The sequence below is a fragment of the Chiloscyllium plagiosum genome, unplaced genomic scaffold (genome assembly GCF_037043375.1).
Source record: "Chiloscyllium plagiosum isolate Xiang-an unplaced genomic scaffold, Cpla_swu_hap1 HiC_scaffold_9, whole genome shotgun sequence".
Taxonomy (NCBI): Eukaryota; Metazoa; Chordata; class Chondrichthyes; order Orectolobiformes; family Hemiscylliidae; genus Chiloscyllium; species Chiloscyllium plagiosum.
This window is the reverse complement of record NW_028270147.1, coordinates 21,630,247-21,652,461: the sequence shown is the minus strand read 5'-3', so window position 1 is coordinate 21,652,461 and position 22,215 is coordinate 21,630,247. Positions and strand designations below refer to the sequence as shown.

At 41.9% G+C, this 22,215-nt stretch overlaps 1 protein-coding gene across 10 annotated transcripts in view; it reads right to left on the bottom strand.

The window, feature by feature from the left end:
- ccdc18 (coiled-coil domain containing 18) overlaps positions 1 to 22,215 on the bottom strand; it is a 184,029-nt gene that overhangs the window by 117,000 nt on the left and 44,814 nt on the right. For all 10 annotated transcript variants that reach the window (XM_043698817.2, XM_043698814.2, XM_087990462.1 and 7 more), the window contains 2 exons: positions 19,129 to 19,435; positions 9,290 to 9,423 (listed from right to left, as the gene is read on the bottom strand). In XM_043698817.2, the coding sequence (XP_043554752.2) occupies positions 9,290 to 9,423; positions 19,129 to 19,435 (441 nt within the window). The remainder of the gene's footprint in view (positions 1 to 9,289; positions 9,424 to 19,128; positions 19,436 to 22,215) is intronic.

The following is a 22,215-nucleotide window of genomic DNA, read 5'->3' as shown; positions in this document are numbered from 1 at the left end:
TACAACAACATGCCAGAGATTTTGTGGTGAATGACTCACCAAATCTACAGGATTGTAATGGAATGCTGTCCACTTGTCTGGATTAATCTATTTTACAAAGCATTCAAGCAGCTCAACTACACTCTCAACAAAACAAACTGTTTACCTTTATGACATTCACCCCTGCTGCCACTGATATACGCTCGATGCAGTGTTTACCTTTACAAGATACACCATAGTTTTATTCAGCTGTAATGGCATGTACAATCTAAACAAAGCACATGGAAAAATCAACAGCTCCAAATTGTAGCTTCTTCATTGTCATTGGGAGTTTTTTTATTTTAACTCAAATAATATTAAAGCAGTAACTTCACCAGGTGACCTTCAACAGTTTAAAAAGATACTTCAAGCAATCTGTATGGGTAGCACAGTGGTTAGCACTGCTGCCTCACAATCCAGGTTCAATTCCTGCCTCAGGCGACTCTGTGTGGAGTTTGCACATTCTCCCAGTGTCTGTGTGGGTTTCCTCCGGGTGCTCCGGTTTCCTCCCATCATCCAAAAATGTTCAGGTTAGGTGAATTGGCCATGCTAAACTGCCCGTAGTGTTAGATGTAGGGGAATGGGTCTGGGTGGGTTGCGCTTCGGCGGGTCGGTGTGGGCATGTTGGGCCGAAGGGCCTGTTTCCACACTGTAAATTATCTAATCTAATCTAATACTTCAACCTTACCTTCTCCGGGAAGAGAGGGATGGAAAATAAATGTCATCTTTGCCGGTGACATCCATATCCCATGAATGAGTACACACTAAAAATGATTCAATTAGTTTGAGTTGATAGCTGCAAAATGCAGCTCCATAAACATTTCAGCACAACGGAACAAAGAAAATTTACAGCTCAGGAACAGGACCTTCGGCTGTCCAAGCCTGAGCCAATTCAAATCCACTGTCTAAACCTATCGCCCAATTCCTAAACATCTATACCCCTCTGCTCCCTACCTACTTATGCAGCTGTCCAGAAGCACCTTAAATGAATCTACAGTGCCTGCCTCTACCACCTCAGCTGGCAATGCTATCCAGGCACCTACCACCCTCTGTGTATATCCCCCATAAACTTTTCACCTCTCACCTTGATCGCGTGACCTCTCATTATTGAATCTCTCACCCTGGGAAAGGTGATAGAAATTGTAGGGGAGGCTCCCAGGACAGCCTGCACTGATCATTACATTATGAAGAACAATAATGCAGGTCAGAAGCATGCAAACTTGACAGTTTTTGATGTCAGTCACCTTCCAACAGTAATTTAGCATCCAAGTAGGAGATGCAGTTCTACTTGCCCCCACTAGTTCTTTGCCACTGACCCCTGCTATGCATCACTTTTTCCTGCAAGAGGATGGAAGTGCAGAAAAAGATGCATTACAATGGGTGATGTGCCATTCACAGTTGAATAACTGGAAGAAGTTACAAACTACAAGGTTTGGACTTGAGATTTTTAGCAGTGTTAAATGTGTGAAGATCAGGAGCAGCACATCAATTTAAGAACATGTCCTTCTGATTACCAATTATTGTGAGAGAAGGGTGTGATGGAATGAGCCATGTGTGAGTTTGCTGATTAAGTGAGTAGGATATGGCATTGCAGCCAGTTTAACTGACCAAGATTATCTCTGTGAGGTGAGTGAACTTTATCCAGCATTGCAGCGAGGTCCTCAGGACCAGATTCCTTGACCTTTCAGGTGATGAATGACTCCCCATTTCTCCGAACAACATTCTTTCTCTTTCCATCTTATGGACTAAGGCTTGCAGAACTGAATTAAAGAACCTGGGAGATCTTTTTCTGGCTTGCATAGAACATGGAACATTACAGCACACTCCAGGCCCTTCGGGCCTTGATGTTGCGAAGACGTGTGAAACCAATCTGAAGCCCATCTAACCCATACTACTTCATTCGCATCCATATATTTATCCACTGACCATTTAAGTGCCCATAACGTTGGTGACTCTACAACTGTTCAGGCAGTGCGTTCCACGTCGCTACTACTCTTGAGTAAAGAAACTACCTCTGACACCTGTCCTATATCTACCACCCCTCAATTTAAACCTATGTCCCCTCGTACTAGCCATTACCATCCGAGGAAAAAGGTTCTCACTGTCCAACATATCTAACCCTCAGATTATCTTATATGTCTCAATTTAGTCACCTCTCAACCTTCTTCTAACAAAAACAGCCTCAAGCCCCTCAGCCTTTCCTCATAAGAACTTCCCTCCATAGAGTCATAGAGATGTACAGCACGGAAACAGACCCTTCGGTCCAACACGTTCATGCCGACCAGATATCCTAACCTGCCAGCCCCTGGCCTATATCTCTCCAAAGCCTTCCTACTCATATACCCATCCAGATGCTCTTAAATGTTGCAATTGTACTAGCCTCCACCACTTCCTGTGGCAGCTCATTCTATACACATACAACCCTTTGTGTGAAAATGTTGCTCCTAACGCCTCTTTTATATCTTTCCTCTCTCACCCTAAACCTATGCCCTCTAGTTCTAGACTTCCCCACCCCAGGGAAAATACTTTCTCTATTTATCCGATCCATGCCCCTCAGGGCAGCACGGTGGCACAGTGGTTAGCACTGCTGCCTCACAATGCCAGAGACCTGGGTTCAATTCCCGCCTCCAGCAACTGTCTGTGTGGAGTTTGCACATTCTCCCCGTATCTTCATGAGTTTCCTCCAGGCGCTCCGGTTTCCTGCCACAGTCTAAAAAAACTGTGCGGGTTAGGTGAACTGGCCATGCTAAATTGCCCGTAGTGTTTGATGAAGGGGTAAATATAGGGGAATGGGTCTGGGTGGGTTGCTCTTCGGAGGGTCAGTGTGGACTTGTTGGGCCGAAGGGCCTGTTTCCACACTGTAAATAATCTAATCTAATCATTTTGTAAACCTCTATAAGGTCACCCCTCAACCTCTGACACTCCAGGGAAAACAGCCCCAGCCTGTTCAGCCTATCCCTGTAGCTCAGATCCTCCAATCCTGGCAACATCCTTGTAAATCTTTTCTGAACCCTTTCAAGTCTCACAAAATCTTTCCGATAGGAAGGAGATCAGAATTGTAAGCAATATTCCAACAGTGGTCTAACCAATGTCCTGTACAGACGCAACATGACCTAACTCCTGTACTCAATACTCTGACCAATAAAGGAAAGCATACCAAATGCCGCCTTCACTATACTATCTACCTGCGACTCCATTTTCAAGGAGCTAAGAACCTGCACTCCAAGGTCTCTCTGTTCAGCAACACTCCCTAGGACCTTACCATTAAGTGTATAAGCCCTATTAAGATTTGCTTTCTCAAAATGGAGCACCTCACATTTATCTGAATTAAACTCCATCTGCTTCTTCCCAGACCACTGGCCCATCTGATCAAGATCCTGCTGTACTCTGAGGTAACCTTACAGGCAACATCCAAGTAAACCTCCTCTGAACGCTTTCCAAAGCTTCCACATCCTTTCTTTCATATGGTGACCAGACTGTATGCACCAGATTTTTGTACAGCTGTAGCATGATCTCATGGTTCCGAAATTCGATCCTCCTACCAATAAAAGCTAACACACCATGTGCCTTCTTAACAGCCTTATCAACTTTGAGGAATCTATGTGCTGTCCATGGACACAGAAATCTCTCTGCTCATCTACACTGCCAAGAATCTTCCTATTTGCCCAGTATTCTGCATTCCTGTTACTCCTTCCAAAGTGAATCACTTCACACTTTTTCGCATTAAGATCCACTTGCCACCTCTCAGCCTAGCTCTGCAGCTTATATATGTCTCTCTGTAACCTACAACATCCTTCGGCACTATCCACAACTGTACTGGCCTTAATGCTGTCTGCAAATTTACCAACCCATCCTTCTACACCCTCATTCATGTCATTTGTAAAAATTACAAACAGCAGCGGCCCCAAAACAGATCCTTGCGGTACACCACAAGTCACTGAACTCCAAGATGAACATTTCCCATCAATCACCACCCTCTGTCTTCTTTCACTTAGCCAACTTCAGATCCAAACCGCTAAAACACCCTCAATCCATGCCTCAGTATTTTGTGCAATAGCCTACCGTGGGGAACCTTATCAAACGCCTTACTGAAATCCACAGACACCACATCAATGGCTTTACCTGTTGTGTCACCTTCTCAAAGAACTTAATAAGGTTTGTGAGGTACAACCTACCTTTCACGAAACCGTGTTGACTATCCCTAATCAACTTATTCCTATTGAGACGATTATAAATCCCATCTCTTATAACATTTTCCAACACTTTACCCACAACCGAAGTAAGGCTCACTGGTCTATAATTACCAGGGTTGTCTCTACTCCCCTTCTTGAACAAGGGAACAACATTTGCTATCCTTTAGTCTTCGGTACTATATCTGTAGACTACAATGATATGAAGATCAAAGCCTGGCTTCCCAGAGAATCCTAGGATAAATCTCATCCGGCCCAGAGGATTTATCTATTTTCACACTTTCCAGAATTGCTAACACCTCCTCCTTTTGAACCTCAATCCCATCTAGTTTAATAGCCTGTTTCTCAATATTCTCCTCGACAACATTACCTTTCTACAGTGTGAATACTGACGAAAAATATTCATTTAGCACCTCCCCTATCTCCTCTGACTCCAAGCACAACTTCCCACCATTGTCCTGATCTTACTCTGGTCATTCTTTAATCCCTTATATACCTATTTCTATGTCTTTCTATTTTTCTTACTTTCATGTGAAAAAGACTCCTAGAAATAGTTCCAACATGCAGCCAGAATACATCGCTTCATTAAGAAGTGAAGCAGCGTTTTCGAAGAGCAGGCTAGCTTTAATCTAGGCTAGCCTTGCAAGAGTAGGGCATCTAATGAGTTTTCAGTCAGCCAGATATGCATTTAGTTCTGGGTTCCACATGCTGATTGTGGGATGAGTAGACAGCAGAAGTCCTGCATAATGCCTGCATCACTTCAACACATCACAACCCTGCATTCATAAATGGTTCATAACTAACTCATAGCCTGAATTACCACTTAATTAGGAGTCAAAAACAAGTCGGTGTAAGCACAGGACAGGCAGTGCCCAAGTAGGAATTCAGGAGAAATTTGTGTAGTTATAGAATGGCAAGTTAAAGAAAGCTTGAAAGCAGCATAAATACTAGCATAAAATTGTAAGAACAAATGATCTATTTCTATATTCCAAAGTTCTATGTAGTCCATTTCCTCAAATGTGTTGAATTAGCTTTGGTTTCAACAGAAGGTGGTGTGTGCTCGAATGGCTGAATGGCCTACCTCTGGTTCCTGTTATGGAATTGCATAATCTCCTTTATATACAAAAGCACATGTCAATCAGCAAAAATACTATGCAGTTACATTTCAATGTTTTGACTCAGGTGGGTGGGCAAAAAGGATATTGAGGGTTATACTGTACAAAAATTAAAGCACATTATTCTGAACATTGGTTTGACCTGGAACACAACACTCTGCCTTTTCTACATATTCTTCAGTGTTCTTGTTCTGGATTTCTGTGAAGACAGAAGTCAGTTTATTCCACTACCCTGTGAAGGCTTGTGCTTCAGACACTAGGTGGTGCAATATAATACAGCAGTCTTATTACCTCTGGATTTCTGCAATCTTAGAATCTTGCTGATGTTGGCAAAATGAGGATCACAGTTCTGCCAGTTATAAAAATTGTTTTTAAAAGATTTAATCCAGCTTCAGATGGCTTGGGGTTGGCAAGGTGGCTCAGTGGTCAGTAATGCTGCCTCACAGCACCAGGAACCCAGGTTCAATCCCAGTCTCGGGCGACTGTCTGTGTTGCGTTCGCATGTACTCCGAGTCTGCGTGGATTTACTCCGGGTGCTCCGGTTTCCTCCCACAATCCAAAGGTGTACAGGTTCGGTAAAATGGCCATGTTAGGTTGCCCATAGTGGTAAGGGATGTATGGATTAGATACATTAGTCAGGGATAAATATAGGATAATAGATTGAGGAGAGTGGGTCTGGATGGGTTAGTCTTCGGAGGGTCCGTGTGGATTTGTTGTGCCGAAGGGCCTGTTTCCACACTGTAGGGATTCTATGGATACTTCTATGGATTCATTGCATGCAACTGAGACTCAAATTATCATTCTTGCTGAGACATCTCAAAAAATGGTTTTGAGTATTTTAACACTGGCCCATTGTAACAGCATTATCCATAGTGCAATTCTGTTCGTAGTTCCTTTGACATGGTCCACTAGCTTCTACTTTTCAGTTTCTTCTTTGTCATTGGAATGACAATTCCTGCCAAAACTCCACTTCAACAGCTCTAGATTTCAGCTAGGAAAACAAAACAAAACTGCACTTTGGTCCAGCCTTCGAGAAAGAATGGAGTTTGTTCTTTTGAGTGAATCTTTATGTTGTAAATTGCTTTCACAAATTACCCAAGTTACCCTCTATAGCCACAAAGAAAATGGTTACACATGCACAGAACTCTTCACTTGATTAATGGATATTGTCACTCACTGGATCAAGAATGCCATAATAACTGCAACTTAAGAATGTTTTCAGACATTTCACAATTGCACTGGCAGTCAGTGGCATCAGAAGATCCAACTCTCAATCGGTCAAATATTAGACGACGGTGACAAGATGATCAGACTCTGTGAGTTGAAGTGGTCTACTCCAAGTTTTACCTATGTTCTGTCTGAGGTGTTGTCATGTGTCAGAAGCACCTTAGCTTGTGTAGCTGAGTATTTGTTACAGTACTGCACAACTAATATAATCCTTAATCTCATTGTTCTGTTCATTTTAGTCAGTTCCACATTCATCGGTCACCATGCATGCATTTCATGCCTAGTCTTTACATCCTGCAGGTCTCTGAATGGTACACATGCAACTTGTGTTTGGCAGTTCTTCTGGTATCTTGGGTTATGTGCCTTCATTGAAAAGGGTCATTCCCATGGTGAGTGCAATTGGCATAACGACTACTGTTATTCATTGTTTCCTTTTCTGGAGAACAGTAGATCTCTGAAACGGTCAGTCATTTTATGCTCCATACTGGTACCAAGATCACACCTTTCTGATAAGTTGCCTGCAGGTGGAGGAGTTGTATGCAGCTGTACAGCATCTCTAATTATATACAGATGTCTGTGATTGTGATGATAATGAATGTCAGTGACTAAAGCAATGAACAATTGAGATGACAACTGTTTAACAGAGATCCCAAATTACCACATGAAATCACTTTTGTTGAGCACGTTAAACATTTCAGTTCTGACAGATGGTCCAATGCTCAGCTCTGGTCATGACTTGACAATACTATCAAAGTAAAATTCGGCATTGTCATTTCACTTTGAATTTGTTACTCACTGCTGGCTCTTTCCAGATTGCACCGAATCTCACTGGAGCACTGCAGCAGGCCTAAGACAGAAGTACCAGCCAGGGAACAAAGCTCAAAAAGCAAAACTTCATCTTCTGCTTGGCGACGTTACATCTTTCAGGGCTCAATAATGAGTTTAATATTTTTTAGAGGCTAAACACTTCCTTCCATATCTACTAACTGCCCCCCCTCACCCCAGTCCCGACATGACATGCCTTGCTTTCAACACATTTTCGCCCACGCTTAGCTCCCAGCTCTCTAAATCCCTTTACCTAACATTTTCTGTTCTGTCTTGAGGTTCTATATAAATCTCACACCTTTCATTTCTATAGCAGCAAGGAGTAGAAAATGCAATCATTTTGACTTATCAGGCAATTCTAATTTTTTTTATTCTCCATTGGTTTTTCTTACAGCTCTGAAAATCCACATATTTTCAGCTGCACGACTCTGACACATACTTTTAGTGCTATGTTTTATAGGCAGTCAATGGAATCACTAAGGGCCTTAAAGCAGAGAGACAGTTCTGTGCCCACGTTTATTGTTATACCAATGCTGCTTTCCATATTTGGTAACAACTCTTACTCACTGCTCTCCAAGCCCCTGGTCCTCACCTTCCAGCCCTTCAACCTCCACATACAACGCATTATCCTCTGCCACTTCTGCCACCTCCAAATGGACCCCACACCACCAGAGATATATTTCCCTCCCCACCCCTATCAGCGTTCCGAAAAGACCATTCCCTCTGCAAATCCCTCATCAGGTCCACACCTCTAACCAGCCCATGCCCCATTCCTGGCACCTTTCCCTGCCACTGCAGGAAGTGCAAAACCTGCTCTCATACCACTTCCCTCACCTCCGTTCAAAGCCCCAAGGGATCCTTCCACATCCGTCAGAAATTTACATGCACCTCTACCAATGTCATCTACTGCATCCGTTGCACCCGGTGTCATCTCCTCTACATCGGGGAGGCAGGATGCCTTCGTGCGGATTGTTTCAGAGAACGACACCTGTGCCCACCAACCCCTGTCTTGTGGCTGAACACTTCAAGTCCCCCTCCCACTCCATCAAGGGCATGCAAATCCTGGGCCTCCACCACCGCCAAATCGTTACTACCCGGTGCCTAGAGGAGGAACGCCTCATATTCAGCCTTGGGACCCTGCAACCACGCAGGATAAATTTGGATTTCAACAGCTTCCTTACTTCCCCTCCCCCACATTATCCCAGTCCCAAGCCTCCAACTCGGCACCGCCCTCCGGACCTGTCTCCCTCTAACCTATCACTTTCTCCCTCACCTTCATCTACCTATCGCTTTCTCAGCTACCTGTCCCCAAACCCTGTCTCCTCCCATTTATCTCTCAGCCCTGACCCACAAGCCTCATTCCTGATGAAGGGGCCTTGCCCGAAATGTTGATTCTCCTGCTCCGCGGATGCTGCCTGACCTGCTGTGATTTTCCAGCACGACAGTCTTGACTCTGATCTCCAACATCTGCAGTCCTCACTTTCTCCTAACAACTCCTACTTCCAGATTTTAGAAAAATGCTATTAGAAATTTAAAATCTCATTCTTTGGATTATTAGTTTAGGTCTTTGGATTACTAATCTAGTAACAGAATTATGATACTACTGGTTAGCTCGGTTAGCTAGATAAAAAGTTTATGGTTCAGTATAAAACCAAAGCATGAGTTCAATTCCCTCTCCAGTTGTAATAGGTTTGGGAGTTGCCTGTCAACTATCCCCCGCAGTATGGTAGGTAATGCAAACTGCCAATAGAGAAGAAAAAGATCAGTCAAGAAAACAGTTCAAGATTAAGCACCATCAATAAGCCAAAGGCCTGCTTTTTTGCATAAGAGAAAGAATCTAGTGTATATGAATTCCATAATATGTAACATTTATTAATCTATTAATTGAGGCAATTATTATTACGAAGCAATTACCTGAGATCTGTAACAATGGAATCACTTGAATCAGCATTTAATTTGGAATCCTTCATCCCATTCTCTTTTCTGTTCGAGAAGGCATTCAAGGAGCTTAAATTTGCAACTCCTCTACCAAATGTACCACTATCTATCTGCAATACAGAAACAGGGATAACTAGATTAAATACACAGACCTCTGCTTTTTTTTGGTATCTGGTCAAATTTACAACATTTACTTAAAAAGTTACAAGTTGCATTGGAAGCTTCACCCCAAACTGTCAACATTCTAAGCTTGCTTCATCCATCTGATTTTGTTCTCCTATCCCAAACTCAAAATTTACAGTCTGAAAAATGTGTTCCTTCAGTTATATTCTCTGACTATTCACTACTGCAGCCACGCTAAAAATCAATTTATTTGTTGTAATTATTCAAATTTAAATTTAAAAATCTTAATATGTACAAGATTTCATGATCAATTAATAAATAATTTCTCCAATTTTAAAATAATTATGAATAAGCACTAATATACAGCAGGTAATTTGAAAAGACGTCAGTTATTTGAAAGGACTCCATGTTCTTTCATCTATAACAGCTGATAGAGATCATCTAGGAACAAAAACAATGAGATGACAAGAATGACAGTGAATGAGATCTTGGAAATGAGATTATCTTTATTTATCAAAGAGATCTTTACAATTTTAAGTTTACTGAGAACATATCTGAATTGGAACCAGCAAATGGCAAAGCAAAATAATAGGGGATGAAGGGGTAACGAACTTGTTATGTACAGACTCGAGTAATGGTCGATCTTGTGTAAAACCATCCTTGGCATTTGGCACTTCATATTTACAACCCAACAAAGTCAAAGTCACCTGGAGGCAAAACTACTCATTTGATAGGATCACACAAAGATGCGTTACTTACCATTTTAATTTAGAAGATCATTGGCTGGACAAATATTTATATATACAACTTCACAAAGAGCATTTTGTTACTTATGGAGTAAGTTTGTGGATGGCACTAAAATTGGTGGTATAGTAGATCGTGAGGATTATTTAAGACTACGAAAAGACCTTGAACAATTGAGTCAAGGGACTGAGGAGTGGGACGGAGTTTAATTCAGATATATGCGAGGTATTGCATTTTGGTAAAACAACAAGAGCAGGATTTATACAAATAATGGTAGGCCCCTAGGTAGTGTTGCAGAATAGACAGACCAAGGGGTTCAGGTACATAATTCTCTGAAATTTGCATCACAGGTAAACAGAGTGGTAAAGAAGGCGTTTAAACATGCTTGACTTCATTGCTCAGATCTTTGAGTATAAGAGTTGGGATATCATGTTGAGATTGTCCAGGACATGGGTGAGGCCTCTTCTGAAATACCAGGCGCAGTTTTGGTTGCCTTGTTATAGGAAGGATATTATTAAACTGGGGAGGGTTCAGAAAATATTTACCAGGATGTTGTCAGGAATGAAGGGCTTGAGTGATAAAAAAAGGCTGGGACGTTTTTCACTGCAGTGTAGGAGGTTGAGAGGTGACCCAATGGAGGTTTATAAAATCATGAGGGACATAGATAAGGTGGATAGAAAAGATGTTTCCACAAGGGGGGAAAGTTCAAACCTAGGGGACATATTTTTAAGGCAAGAGGAGACAGCTTTGAAAACATGAGAGGCAACTTTTTTCACACCAAGTGGTCAATGTATGGGATGAACTGCCAGCCACAGGAAGTGGTGGATGTAGGTTCAGTTACAACATTTAAAAGAAATTAGTGTAAGAATAGGAAAGAGTTGGAGGTTTATGGGCCAAATGCAGGCAGGTGAAACTAGTTTAATTTGGGAACATGGTTGGCATGGACTAGTTGGACCGAAGGGTCTGTTTCTGTGTTGTAGGACTCGATGGCTCTGTAAAGCAGAGGAAACTGGTTGCAGGAGGGGCAGATGTTGAATATGCAATGAATACATGCTCAATGGGAATCAGAGGTGATAATCGACAATGGTTTCTGGTCGGCATTAGACTCCTAATTCCAAATACTTATTTCATTTAAATTCCAATATCTGCCATGACAGGAATCAAACCTGAGTCCCCAGAACATTAACTGGGTGTCTGGATTAATAGTGGTTATACTACTAGGTCATCACCTCCCCTTGAAGGGTGTGTCCACAAGATGTTGGAAAAATGGAGGACAGCATCAGAATTCATTGATAGGAACTTGGAGGTTGTGGTGGCAGAGATAGAGCAGAGAAGGGTCATCCTCTGGGTGGCATGATGGCTCAGTGGTTAGCGCTGCTGCCTCACACCACCAGGGATACACGCAACATTCTCCCCTTGTCTGGGTGGATTTCCTACAGATGCTACGGTTTCCTCCCACATTCCAATGATGTGCAGGTTAGGTGGACTGGCCATGCTAAATTAAGCATGGTGACCAAGGCTAGGTGCAATAGGCATGGGAAATGCAAAGTTACAGGGATGGGGGTGTCTGGGTGGGATTTTGTATAGGATCGGCTGAAGGGTTAACTTTGTTGGTGATATTTGACAGCTGCATGACCTTGAATGAACCCTGTGAACATTCCTGTATGCACCGAAGACGAAACAATTAAACTGTTTTTTGTACTGGCTGTTCGTTACACTGCATAATAGGGAGACTTGATTCCGATGCATAGGCCTTCACCTTGGACCAGGATTGCGAATGGTGCTAGGAACAACCTAAGCCTCCAGACTAATCTGTCGATTGAGGGGTCCCCAAAAGGTAAAAGGGCCTGAGGCTCATTGCTTTTTTCCATCTGAATAAATATTTGTATTTAAGCAAATTGCTGTTGAGTCTTCTTTTAACTACATTTGACCGAATCCGAAGAACCCCTTGGATACACTGTGTTTCAAGACAGTTGCTCTTTGGAGGGTTGGCGCAGACTTGATGGGTTGAACTGCCTGCTTCCACACTGTAGGCATTATAAGATTCTATTCTCTTCCAGAAAGAGACAGAGAGGAGTTCATGACACCAGACCCTGCCAGCCTGATCTGAGGTTGCCATCAAGATCAGTGCCATTTGCAGGCTGTGGTCAAAATGGTCAACACTCTTCTCTACTCTGCCAGGCTGATTTTCAAAATCTCTGTGCCACCTCATATTCACTCTTCTCTGACACTGCATACAAGTCCCACCAGGTCTTATACCACACACTCTCAAGTTTTGCTCACATCTTCTCTCACTCATTTTCACCCTCAGCTTCCTACACCTCTAACCTTGGATGCCCTTTGCGCTGTATCCTCAGTGCTTCACCACATCTGACTGCCTTCCTCCGTGTGGAGCATCAGTGGCAGCTTTACGACTTAGTAATTTTACTTGTTTGTGGTCTTTCCTAGCCCTGTACAGGTGCAGCAAGACGTGCCTGCTCTTGTACTTGAATTCCTCACTATGAAGTCAAGTGTGTGATGCTGGAAAATCATAAGTCAGGCAGCATCAAGGAGCAGGAGAATCAACGTCTTAATGAAGAGCTTATGCCTGAAATGTCGATCTTCCTACTCCTCGGATGCTGCCTGACCTGCTGTGCTTTTTCAGTACCACACTCTTCACTCTGATCTCCAGCATCTGTAGTCCTCATTGTCTTCTTCCTCACTACTAAGGCCAACATACCATTTGCCTTCTTCACCACTTGCATATTTATGTACAGCTGGTGAACATAAACTAGTAAGGATGGACACCCAGGTCTCATTCCACCTCCCCTTATCTCAGTTTATCACCATTCAGATAATAACCTGCCTGCCTGGTCCCCAGGATCACGGGCTTTGCATTTTAGGAAGGGGAGTGTTGAACCAAGTCCAGGTGAACCCTTCTCACATGGAGGCTGGGTGCACTAGGAGACATTCAGCCAGTGCAAGAATCATACACAGACCTCTCAGCTGTTTCCACTCAGGATACTGTAGATGTGATTGGGCCTTCACACTGCCTACCCACCTCTGAACTCTGAAAGTTGAAGTTGAAAAGGATAAACTTCCCTCTAGCAAGATGACTCATGCCACGTCTGCTCCATCTGGACACAAGCGTCCCTGGGGTTACCTCACCAAAGCTCCAGGGCCAATAGCCTAGACATCAAAGTGGGCTTCCTCTGCCCAGCTGCAGAGCCAAGAAATGCACTTAGGCATTATGGAAGGGACAGAGTGAAAAAAATATCTTTGGTGGCAATGATGAAAGAAGCTACTTTGTTTTTCACATTTTAGACATAAATGTTGTTGACTGTAACATTAATGCATCTGAATTTAAATCTATGTAGGCAATCAACATATTGTCAGAAATTTGCAGCAGTTTATAGCCAAACAGGAGAATTAATGGATAGCGGTTTTTCCGCACAGAACTGCCAATATCAGGTCCAATTAAGGGGTACAATGTGTAATATGGTTCTATTTGCTACTGACACTGTTTGCCCTCCTGAGGTGTGGTAACTCAGGTAGCCCAATTTAAAAGAAACATCATTTATTGTTGAACACCAAAACAGGCCATCTATTCATGGCAAAGGGACAGATCGTTCTGCAGATTGATCCTTTGGTCTTTCTATTTTTTGTATCCGAAGAAACTAAAGAAATTTTCCACCATTAAATCGCCATGCTTTGTTTTTGTTTTTAATGACTAACTGTCACAGCTGATCATTGTAGCCAATGAGCCAGGACAGGTGGGAGAACACTTTAATGACAGTGACCATAACTGTCTCACATTTATCATAGCCATGGAGAAGTAAAGGAGCAGTTACCATGGGAAGATATTTAATTGGGGAAAAGGAAATTATGATGCTAGTAGACAGAGTTGGGAAGTACTGATTGGGAGCAATTGTTCCACAGAAAGGGCACAACAGACATGTGGAGACTGTTTAAGGAGCAGTTGTTGTGAATGATGCATAAATTTGTTCCTCTGAGACAGGCAAGAAAGGGTAAGATTAAGGAGCCTTGGATGATGAGACCAGAGGAGCTTCTCGTCAAAAGGAAGGAGGCAGCTTAAGTAAAATGGAAGAAGCAAAGGTCGAGCACAGCTTTAGAGGTTAACAGGCTTGCTAGAAAGGAGCTCTCACATGGAGAGAAATGAACTGAGAGTCAGGAGGAGGCATGAAAAAGGCCTTGTGGGAAGAATTAGGGAGAACCCAAAGACATTTTACTCATACGTGAGGAATAAGAGAATGATCAGGAAGAAGGTAGGGCCGGTCAGGGATAGCGTAGGGAACTTGTGCGTGGAGCCTGTGCAGATAGGGGTAGCCCTATGTGAGTTTTTTGCATCGGTTTTCACTAAGGAAAGGGAACTTATTGTGAATGAGAACTTTGAGGAGCTGGGAAATAGGATTGAACAGATCAAGATTGATGAAGTTGATGTGCTGGAAATTTTGGCAAACATTAAGATTGATAAGTCCCCAGGGCCAGACCAGATTTATCCTAGCCTGCTCCGCGAAGCAAGAAAGGAGGTTGCTAAGCTGCTGGCAAGGATATTTGCCTCCTCAATCTCCACAGGAGTCGTACTGAAGGATTGGAAGGAGACAACCATTGTTGCTCTTTTCAAGAAAGGGAGTAGAGAAATCCCTGGCAATTACAGACCAGCAAAGTTTTGGAAAGAATTCTGAGGGTTAGGATTTATGACTTAGGATTGAATTTAACAGCCGCAAGGTTTTGCTGCAGTTCTACAAAACCTTGATGAGACCACACTTAGAATACTGTGTCCAGCTCTAGTCACCCTATTATAGGAAAGATATGGAGACTTTGGAGAGGGTACAAAGAAGGTTTATCAAGATGCTGCCTGGACTGGAGGGCTTGTCTTAAAGAAAGAGGTTGACTAAGCTTGGACTTTTCTCTCTGGAGAGGAGGAGGAAGAGAGGTGACTTGATCGAGGTATACAAGGTAATGAGAGGCATTGATAGAGTCCATAGCCAGAGACTTTTCCCCAGGGCAGGATTGATTGGCACGAGAAGTCATAGTTTTAAGGTGTTAGGAGGAAGGTATGGGGAGATGTCAGAAATAGGTTCTTTACACAGAGTTGTGAATGCATGGAATGCATTGCCAGCTGTGGTGGTGGAAGCAGAGACATTAGGGACATTTAAGCGACTGCTGGACATGTACTTGGACAACAGTGAGTTGAGGGGTGTGTAGATTAGATTATTTAATTTTAGATTAGGAATAATCCTCGGCACAACATTGTAGGCCTAAGGGCCTGTTCTCTGCTGTACTTTTCTATGTTCTATGCTCAATGTTCTATCTGTGGAGCCAATTAGAAATTTACATGCAAAGCCCTTTCCAGATCTGATTTCTGCTTTTTCCTGACAATCAACAATGGTTTCATGGTCATTATTAGACCTTTAATTCGAGATTTCTGCTGAATTCAAATTGTCACGGGGGTGGGGGGAAGGGGAATTCAAATGCAGGTCCCCAGAACACTCCCTGGGCCAAAGGTCTAGCAATAATACTACTAGACTATTACTTCTCCAGCTGGGTCTGCATTTCCTGTTTTTTTATACTCTGGAGTGCTATTACAAACAACTGAGCGACTTTACGACCATCAAAATCTTTTCTTCTCAGAATCTTTAATTAATTTAATTTTCACTTTTTAACTACCACCAGCAGTCACCTGTGCAGCCAATCAAGTATTTACAAGCAAAGGCTATAATGGCCAATACAAACGATCAAAAGTGAGGGGGATATCGGGGGAGAGGGATCGGGCCTGGGTTTTATTTAACCTACTTTTCTCATCAACCTGTTCAGTTAGTACACTGCACGTGAACCTGAGTGTTCCGGTCCAAGGGCAGGGTACGTAAGTGATGATCTAGTAGTATTAATTCTAGACTATTAATGCTCTGGGGACCTGGGTTCATATCCTGATATGGCAGAAGATAGAATTTGCATTCATTAAAAATATCTGGAATTAAGAGTTGGACGGTGACCATGCAACCATTGCCAATTGTTAAAAAAAACCCACCTGGTTCACTAATGTCCTTCAGGGAAGGAAACTGCCATTCTTACCTTGTCTAGCCTACATGTGACCCCAGATGCATAGCAATGTGGTTGATATTTAAATGCCCTCTGGTTAACTGGGAATGGGTAATAAATGCTGGCCTGGCCAATGATGTCCACATCCTGTGAATGAATATATATTAAAAAAATCTACCACTATAAAAAGTCTCAGGTGATGAGTTTCAGATAGATGAGATTCACAGAGAATAATTAGGGTGATGTTTGAGAAGATTTGTAGCTCAGGTTGATGATAAGTATATAAGTTAGCTTGCAGAGACACCTTTGTCATCACAAAACCAAACAAGATACAGGAAACATATAACACCGTCAACAATATCCTGACAGGCATAAAATTTGCACAAGAGGAGGAGAACAACAGATTCCCATTCCAAGACATGACAGTTGAATGTACTGTTCATGGAGAGCTTCAAACCAGCGTCTACAGAAAAACAACAAACACAGACCAAACACTTAACTTCAGAAGCAAATCACCCCAACACCCACAAATGGAGCTGCATCAAGACATTATTTCAATGAGCTACGTCACACTGCAGCACCCAAGAACTACAGAAAGTGGAAGAAAAATATCTATACAAGGTTTTCAAGAAAACCGATATCTAATAAACACAATCTGCCGATTCTTCAGAAACAAACCCAAACAAGCAGACACAATGCAACCAAAAACTATAGCGACATTACCTTACATCAAAGCCATATCAGAAATGATTTCCAGACTACTCAAACTCCTTGGCATCATGGTAGCTCACAAACCTACCAACGCACCTAAACAGCGACTAATGGAACGAATTGATCCATTCTATTCTACCAGCAAATCTAACGTCATTTACAAGATACCATGCAAGAACTGCAAGAATCGGACAAACAAACAGGAAACTTGCCACCAGGATACACAAACGCCAACTGGCCACCAAAAGACATGACCCACTATCACTAGTTTCCATACATACAGACAAAGAAGGACACCACTTTACTGGGCCAACACACACATCCTAGGACAGGCGAAACAAAGACATGCACGAGAATTTTTAGAGGTATGGCATTCTAACCAGAACTCCATCAATAAACTCATCGATTTAGATCCTATCTACTTTTCCTTGGAAAAAGACCAACCAGAAATGACATCACCCACCTTAAGAAACCAAGACATATAAAGAGAGAGGCGGGACATACTACCAGCACTTCACTGGAGACTCTCACTGATGATGTTTCCTAGTATGGTGACAAAATGTCTGAAAAGAAACTTTGCAGCTCAGCGAGCAAACTTACATACTTAGAATAATTAGGGATTAAATCACTTACCTCACCCTCTCAGTGTGGCTGCAGCTATTCTCTTCCCATTGTATCACTTCCAATTTCCATGAGTGAGCACTCCTCCTCTCGCAGCTCCCAGCCTCAGCCTGCTCATGTCAATGAGACCCTAAATATCCACATCCCCTTCCTCGCAGTCCATCCATCAATCCAAGAGGATTCACGATTCCTCAAGTAATCACCCAATCTCTTGACATTCACATACACCTGACTTTCCATTGAAAATGAACATACCTGTGTTGTTAAGAACATCCCCCAACTTGAATTCAGGACACTACCGACCTTAGACAATTTCCCCACTCCTCATTATACCCTTCCCAGCCATATTCAACAGTCCTCAACTTCTCCTAGCCATATTTAACACTATAATCCTCTTCAAATGCTATTCTCCTTCAAAATTATACTGCATCCTTTCCCAGAGCTTGCCACCACAGTCCTGAAAGCTAAAGCACCAAGTCTCTGTCACTGAGCAGCCGCTATCTGACCCCCAACACCTTATGCCCTTACTTTCTGAGGATGGACTCAATGGTCAGTGACACATTCCCTTGACCGTGACTAGACAACTCTGGGGAAGACATGCCCAGCTCACTGTTTGCTCCCTGAGTGTACTAGCTCTACCGGTCATCTGGCCAATACAGCGCCAATGGAATGGCCTAATCCCACTCCCTGGATTGCAGAGGTAAGTAACTCTTGACTGAGAACCCCCAACAAACGCTCAACTGTGGCCTATCCCCTGGACTATTACATGAGGCTGCCCTTCACTTAAGACTCCCTCACATTGTGGACGACTTCCCAAAGAGTTGGATACATGGCTATCTGCTTGTTGCACATGCAATGTGCTTGGCCTGTAAGCTGCTGGCACATGGAGCAGATCTAAGATTAATGTAGCACAACACCATACAGCAAGATGTATAGCCCATAGACGGAGGACTGCCTGGCAGCAAGACATGCTGCTTGGTTGTGAGAGTGTACTAATTGGGTGCTCTGGTTTCCTCCCACAGTCCAAAGATGTGCAGGTTAGGTGAATTGGCCATGCTAAACTGTCCATAGCGTAAGGTGCATTAGTCAGGGATAAATGTAAGGGAATGGGTCTGGGTGGGTTACTCTTCGGAGGGTTGGTGTGGACTTGCTGGGCCGAAGGGCTTGTTTCCACACTAAGTAATCTAATCTAATTAGCCAATATGCTGGATAAAACACTGGTCGTCTTCTTTTAAAACAGTGGCACTGGACATTTTAAAGCCGAATTTAGTACCACACCTCAATGACAGTATCACTTTAACAAGAAAGCACACTGTCGACTCTACATTGAAATGTCAACATTTCTGGTAGGCTCAAAGTCTTTGGCCTTCTAAACGAAAACACTGCACTAAGGATGGGAAAGCAAGGGTGAAAATGAAGGCACATGGAGCAATCATGCTTCCATAAACACCTGAATAGGAAAATACCAGCTCACAGCGCAGACTATGCGTCATATTGTGCAAGATGTTAACATTATTGAAGTCTGTGCAAGGTTGGTGTAAGGCTGACAGTGAAATATTTACTCTTTAGTTTACCTCTTCGCTTTGTGTCTGTTCCAGTTGTAAAATTGACTCCAAGTTCTTCACCTCCAATTTGGCAACCTCGAGTTCTTTATTTACCTGAAGCAATTTTTCACTTTGGGAAGTTGTAAGTCCTCTTAGTCCTGCATTCTCAACCCTCAAGGCATCACTCTCTTTTAAAATAGCCTCTTTATCAGTGAGTTCACTTTCTAACATCTTAATCTTTTCTTTGGAGTCAGACAAAACTGAAAACAAGCCTGCATTTTTAGCCTCCAGATCATGCTGAACCAACTTCACATCACAAGACTGTCCCATTATGATCCTACAAACAAAAGAAAAATTATGAATATTACCTGTGTGCCAACTATTACATGTATTTCAGTACCTACTTCACACTTATCTGTCCTATATACATACTGAATTATTTTTTAAAGTTTTATTAGACAATAGCAAGCTTCACTGGCATTGCCATCAGAAAGGGAGTTCCAGGAATTTGGTCCAGCGATAGTGAAGGAATTATGGCACAGTTCCAAGTTAGGATGAAGTGTAACTTGGACAGGTAGTATTCAATGCATGCATTATCTTTCTATGTGGTAGATGGCAAATGTTGGACAGTACTATCAAAGCCCCTTAAATGAACTGCTACTGTGATCTTATGCATGGTCTATGCTACTGCTCTGTGTGCCAATACTGAAGGAAGTGAACAGATGTTTTGTAAAGATATTGGATGAGATGATGGTCAAGTTGGTTGCTTTGTCAAGCCTCGAGTATTGGTGGGGCTGCACACACCAAAATAAGTGGAGTGTACCCAATCACATTCTCAATTCTGTTCATTGCAGATGGTGAAATTGGAAATTCAGGAAGTGAGTCACTCATCACAGAATCTCCAACCCTAAGCTTCTCTTGTAGCCATCGTATGTACTTAGCTAGTGCAGTTACTTTACTATTAATTAATGATTTAACAATAATGTTATGTACCTTGGATACACAGAATAACATTAGGGGAAAAATACATGAATTAACAGCCGTTAGAAGTAAATAGATTTATTTTGATAACTATGTAGACAGGGAAAACCAAACATGCAGTAGTTGGAGGACAAGTTCACTGAAGGTATTCAGGATAATCAGTATACTGATCCACCAACTGGAGCATTTGTGAGGTTATGTTTATCAGTGTAAAACGTGACAACAAATCTGTAATAAATGTGTTTCTAGAAAACTTTGGACTGAGTTTGGAAGCTTTTTAATTGTCTGTGAAACCAGGCCTTTCAGTGAGTTATACAGCATTACTGTAGACCAGATCAAACCCCTTCAAAATATATTAAAAAGATACCCTAGACCCCAAATTTTTCTTATTTTTAAAAGCAAGCACAAGGTGTTGCGTTCTGGATGCAATTTGATTGATCAAACTACTAGGCTTGAAGCAAAACACATTTTACATTCACACTAAAGATAAAATATAAACAAAGGAAGAAGAATTAGAATAATTTAACTCTATTGAAAAACTTAACAGAATAATAGATTATTTAACGACTAAATAACAACTGTTTCAATATAGTTACATCCCATTAACACACCCTTGACAAAAGCAAAATCTCAATCCTATTAGCAGGAAGAGAACCCAAGCTTTTCACCGTAACAGAGGAATAACAGGTGCCATGCAACTGCTAACAGCTAAAATTAAAATCCTTGTTCTGTGGGAGCTTGACCCCACCCCTTCATACTGCTTCTATTGTTCAAATTTTGAAAACAGCTGGGCTCAGAGCAGACAGCTCAGCTTCAAGTTGACAACATTTGATTTCAAAAGAAACAGGACAGAACAAAACCTTCCGGAAGGCACAACTCATAAAAGCATACAGGATCCTTCAGCACACCATGTCTATGTGATCAACAGAGACCAATCGACACTAATTCCTTTTACCAACATTTGGTTCATACCTACTTATCTACTATACCCTGGCATTTAAGTGCTCATCCAGATGCTTCTTTTTGTTTTGTATCTGCATCCACCACCATCTCAGGCAGTGCATCCCATATTTCTACTACCCTCTGGGTATTTTGTTTTTCTCAGATCTCATCGAAACAACTCACCCCTCACCTTAAACCTGCTCTCTGGTCTCAGATATGTCTGCCATGGAGAAAAGATTCCCACAGTCTAACCTATGTATACCTCTCATAATTTTGTAAACCTTAATTAGATCGCACTCAGCCTCCTCTGCATCAAGAAAAAACAAATACAATCTAACCAGTCTCTGCTCATAACGGAGGCTTTTCATCCCAGAATTAAGCAAACTAGATAGCTATGAAGATGTGAGTTGGATAGAGTAGATTGGGAAACTAAATTAAAGTATATAACATCTGAGTTAGGAAAACTAATATAATCCAGGGCCACAAAAGTAGTTAAAGGTATCAAGCTCCATTTTCCCAATATCCCTGCACCAATGACATATACTAGTACTTGGTCAAATGTACTTGATTCTCATCCTTGTTTCACATCCTTTCAAGGCTTTGGCCTATCCTCTACTCTAATGTCCTCCAGCCCCAAATTCCACAACCTTCAGAAATATCCGCACTCATTTATTTCAGATCTTTAAACGTCCTGATTTTAATCACTCACTCCTGGTGTCTGAACCCTAGAATTCCATCCTTACTTCATTTTCATGAAGACAATCCTTAAAACCTAAATATTTTGTGATCTAACATTTCCTGATGTGGTTCCGTGTCATATTTTGTTTTGTAATGCTTCTGAGAAGCATCTTGAGGTAATTTATTAATTAAAGGTGCTATATAAATAAATTAAAGCAAGACTATTGCTTTGCCAAAAAAACAAGTGATAATGCTAAAATCTATTATTTGATACAGCACTTATAAAATCACAATATGATGGGTGGAGTTGCAGTTTTAAAAGGGGAATTGCTGTTTGACAAATCTGTTAGCGTTTGAGAGGTAATACCTTGGTTATTTAGAGTCTCAAAAAGCATTTTTTAACGTGTCAGAAGTTGATATTATAAAAAAAATACTAAGTTACAATCAGTCAAATAAATATTTTCAGGCTGAGGAGAGAAAAAGAAAACCATGCAAAAATCATTACAATTAGTAGTT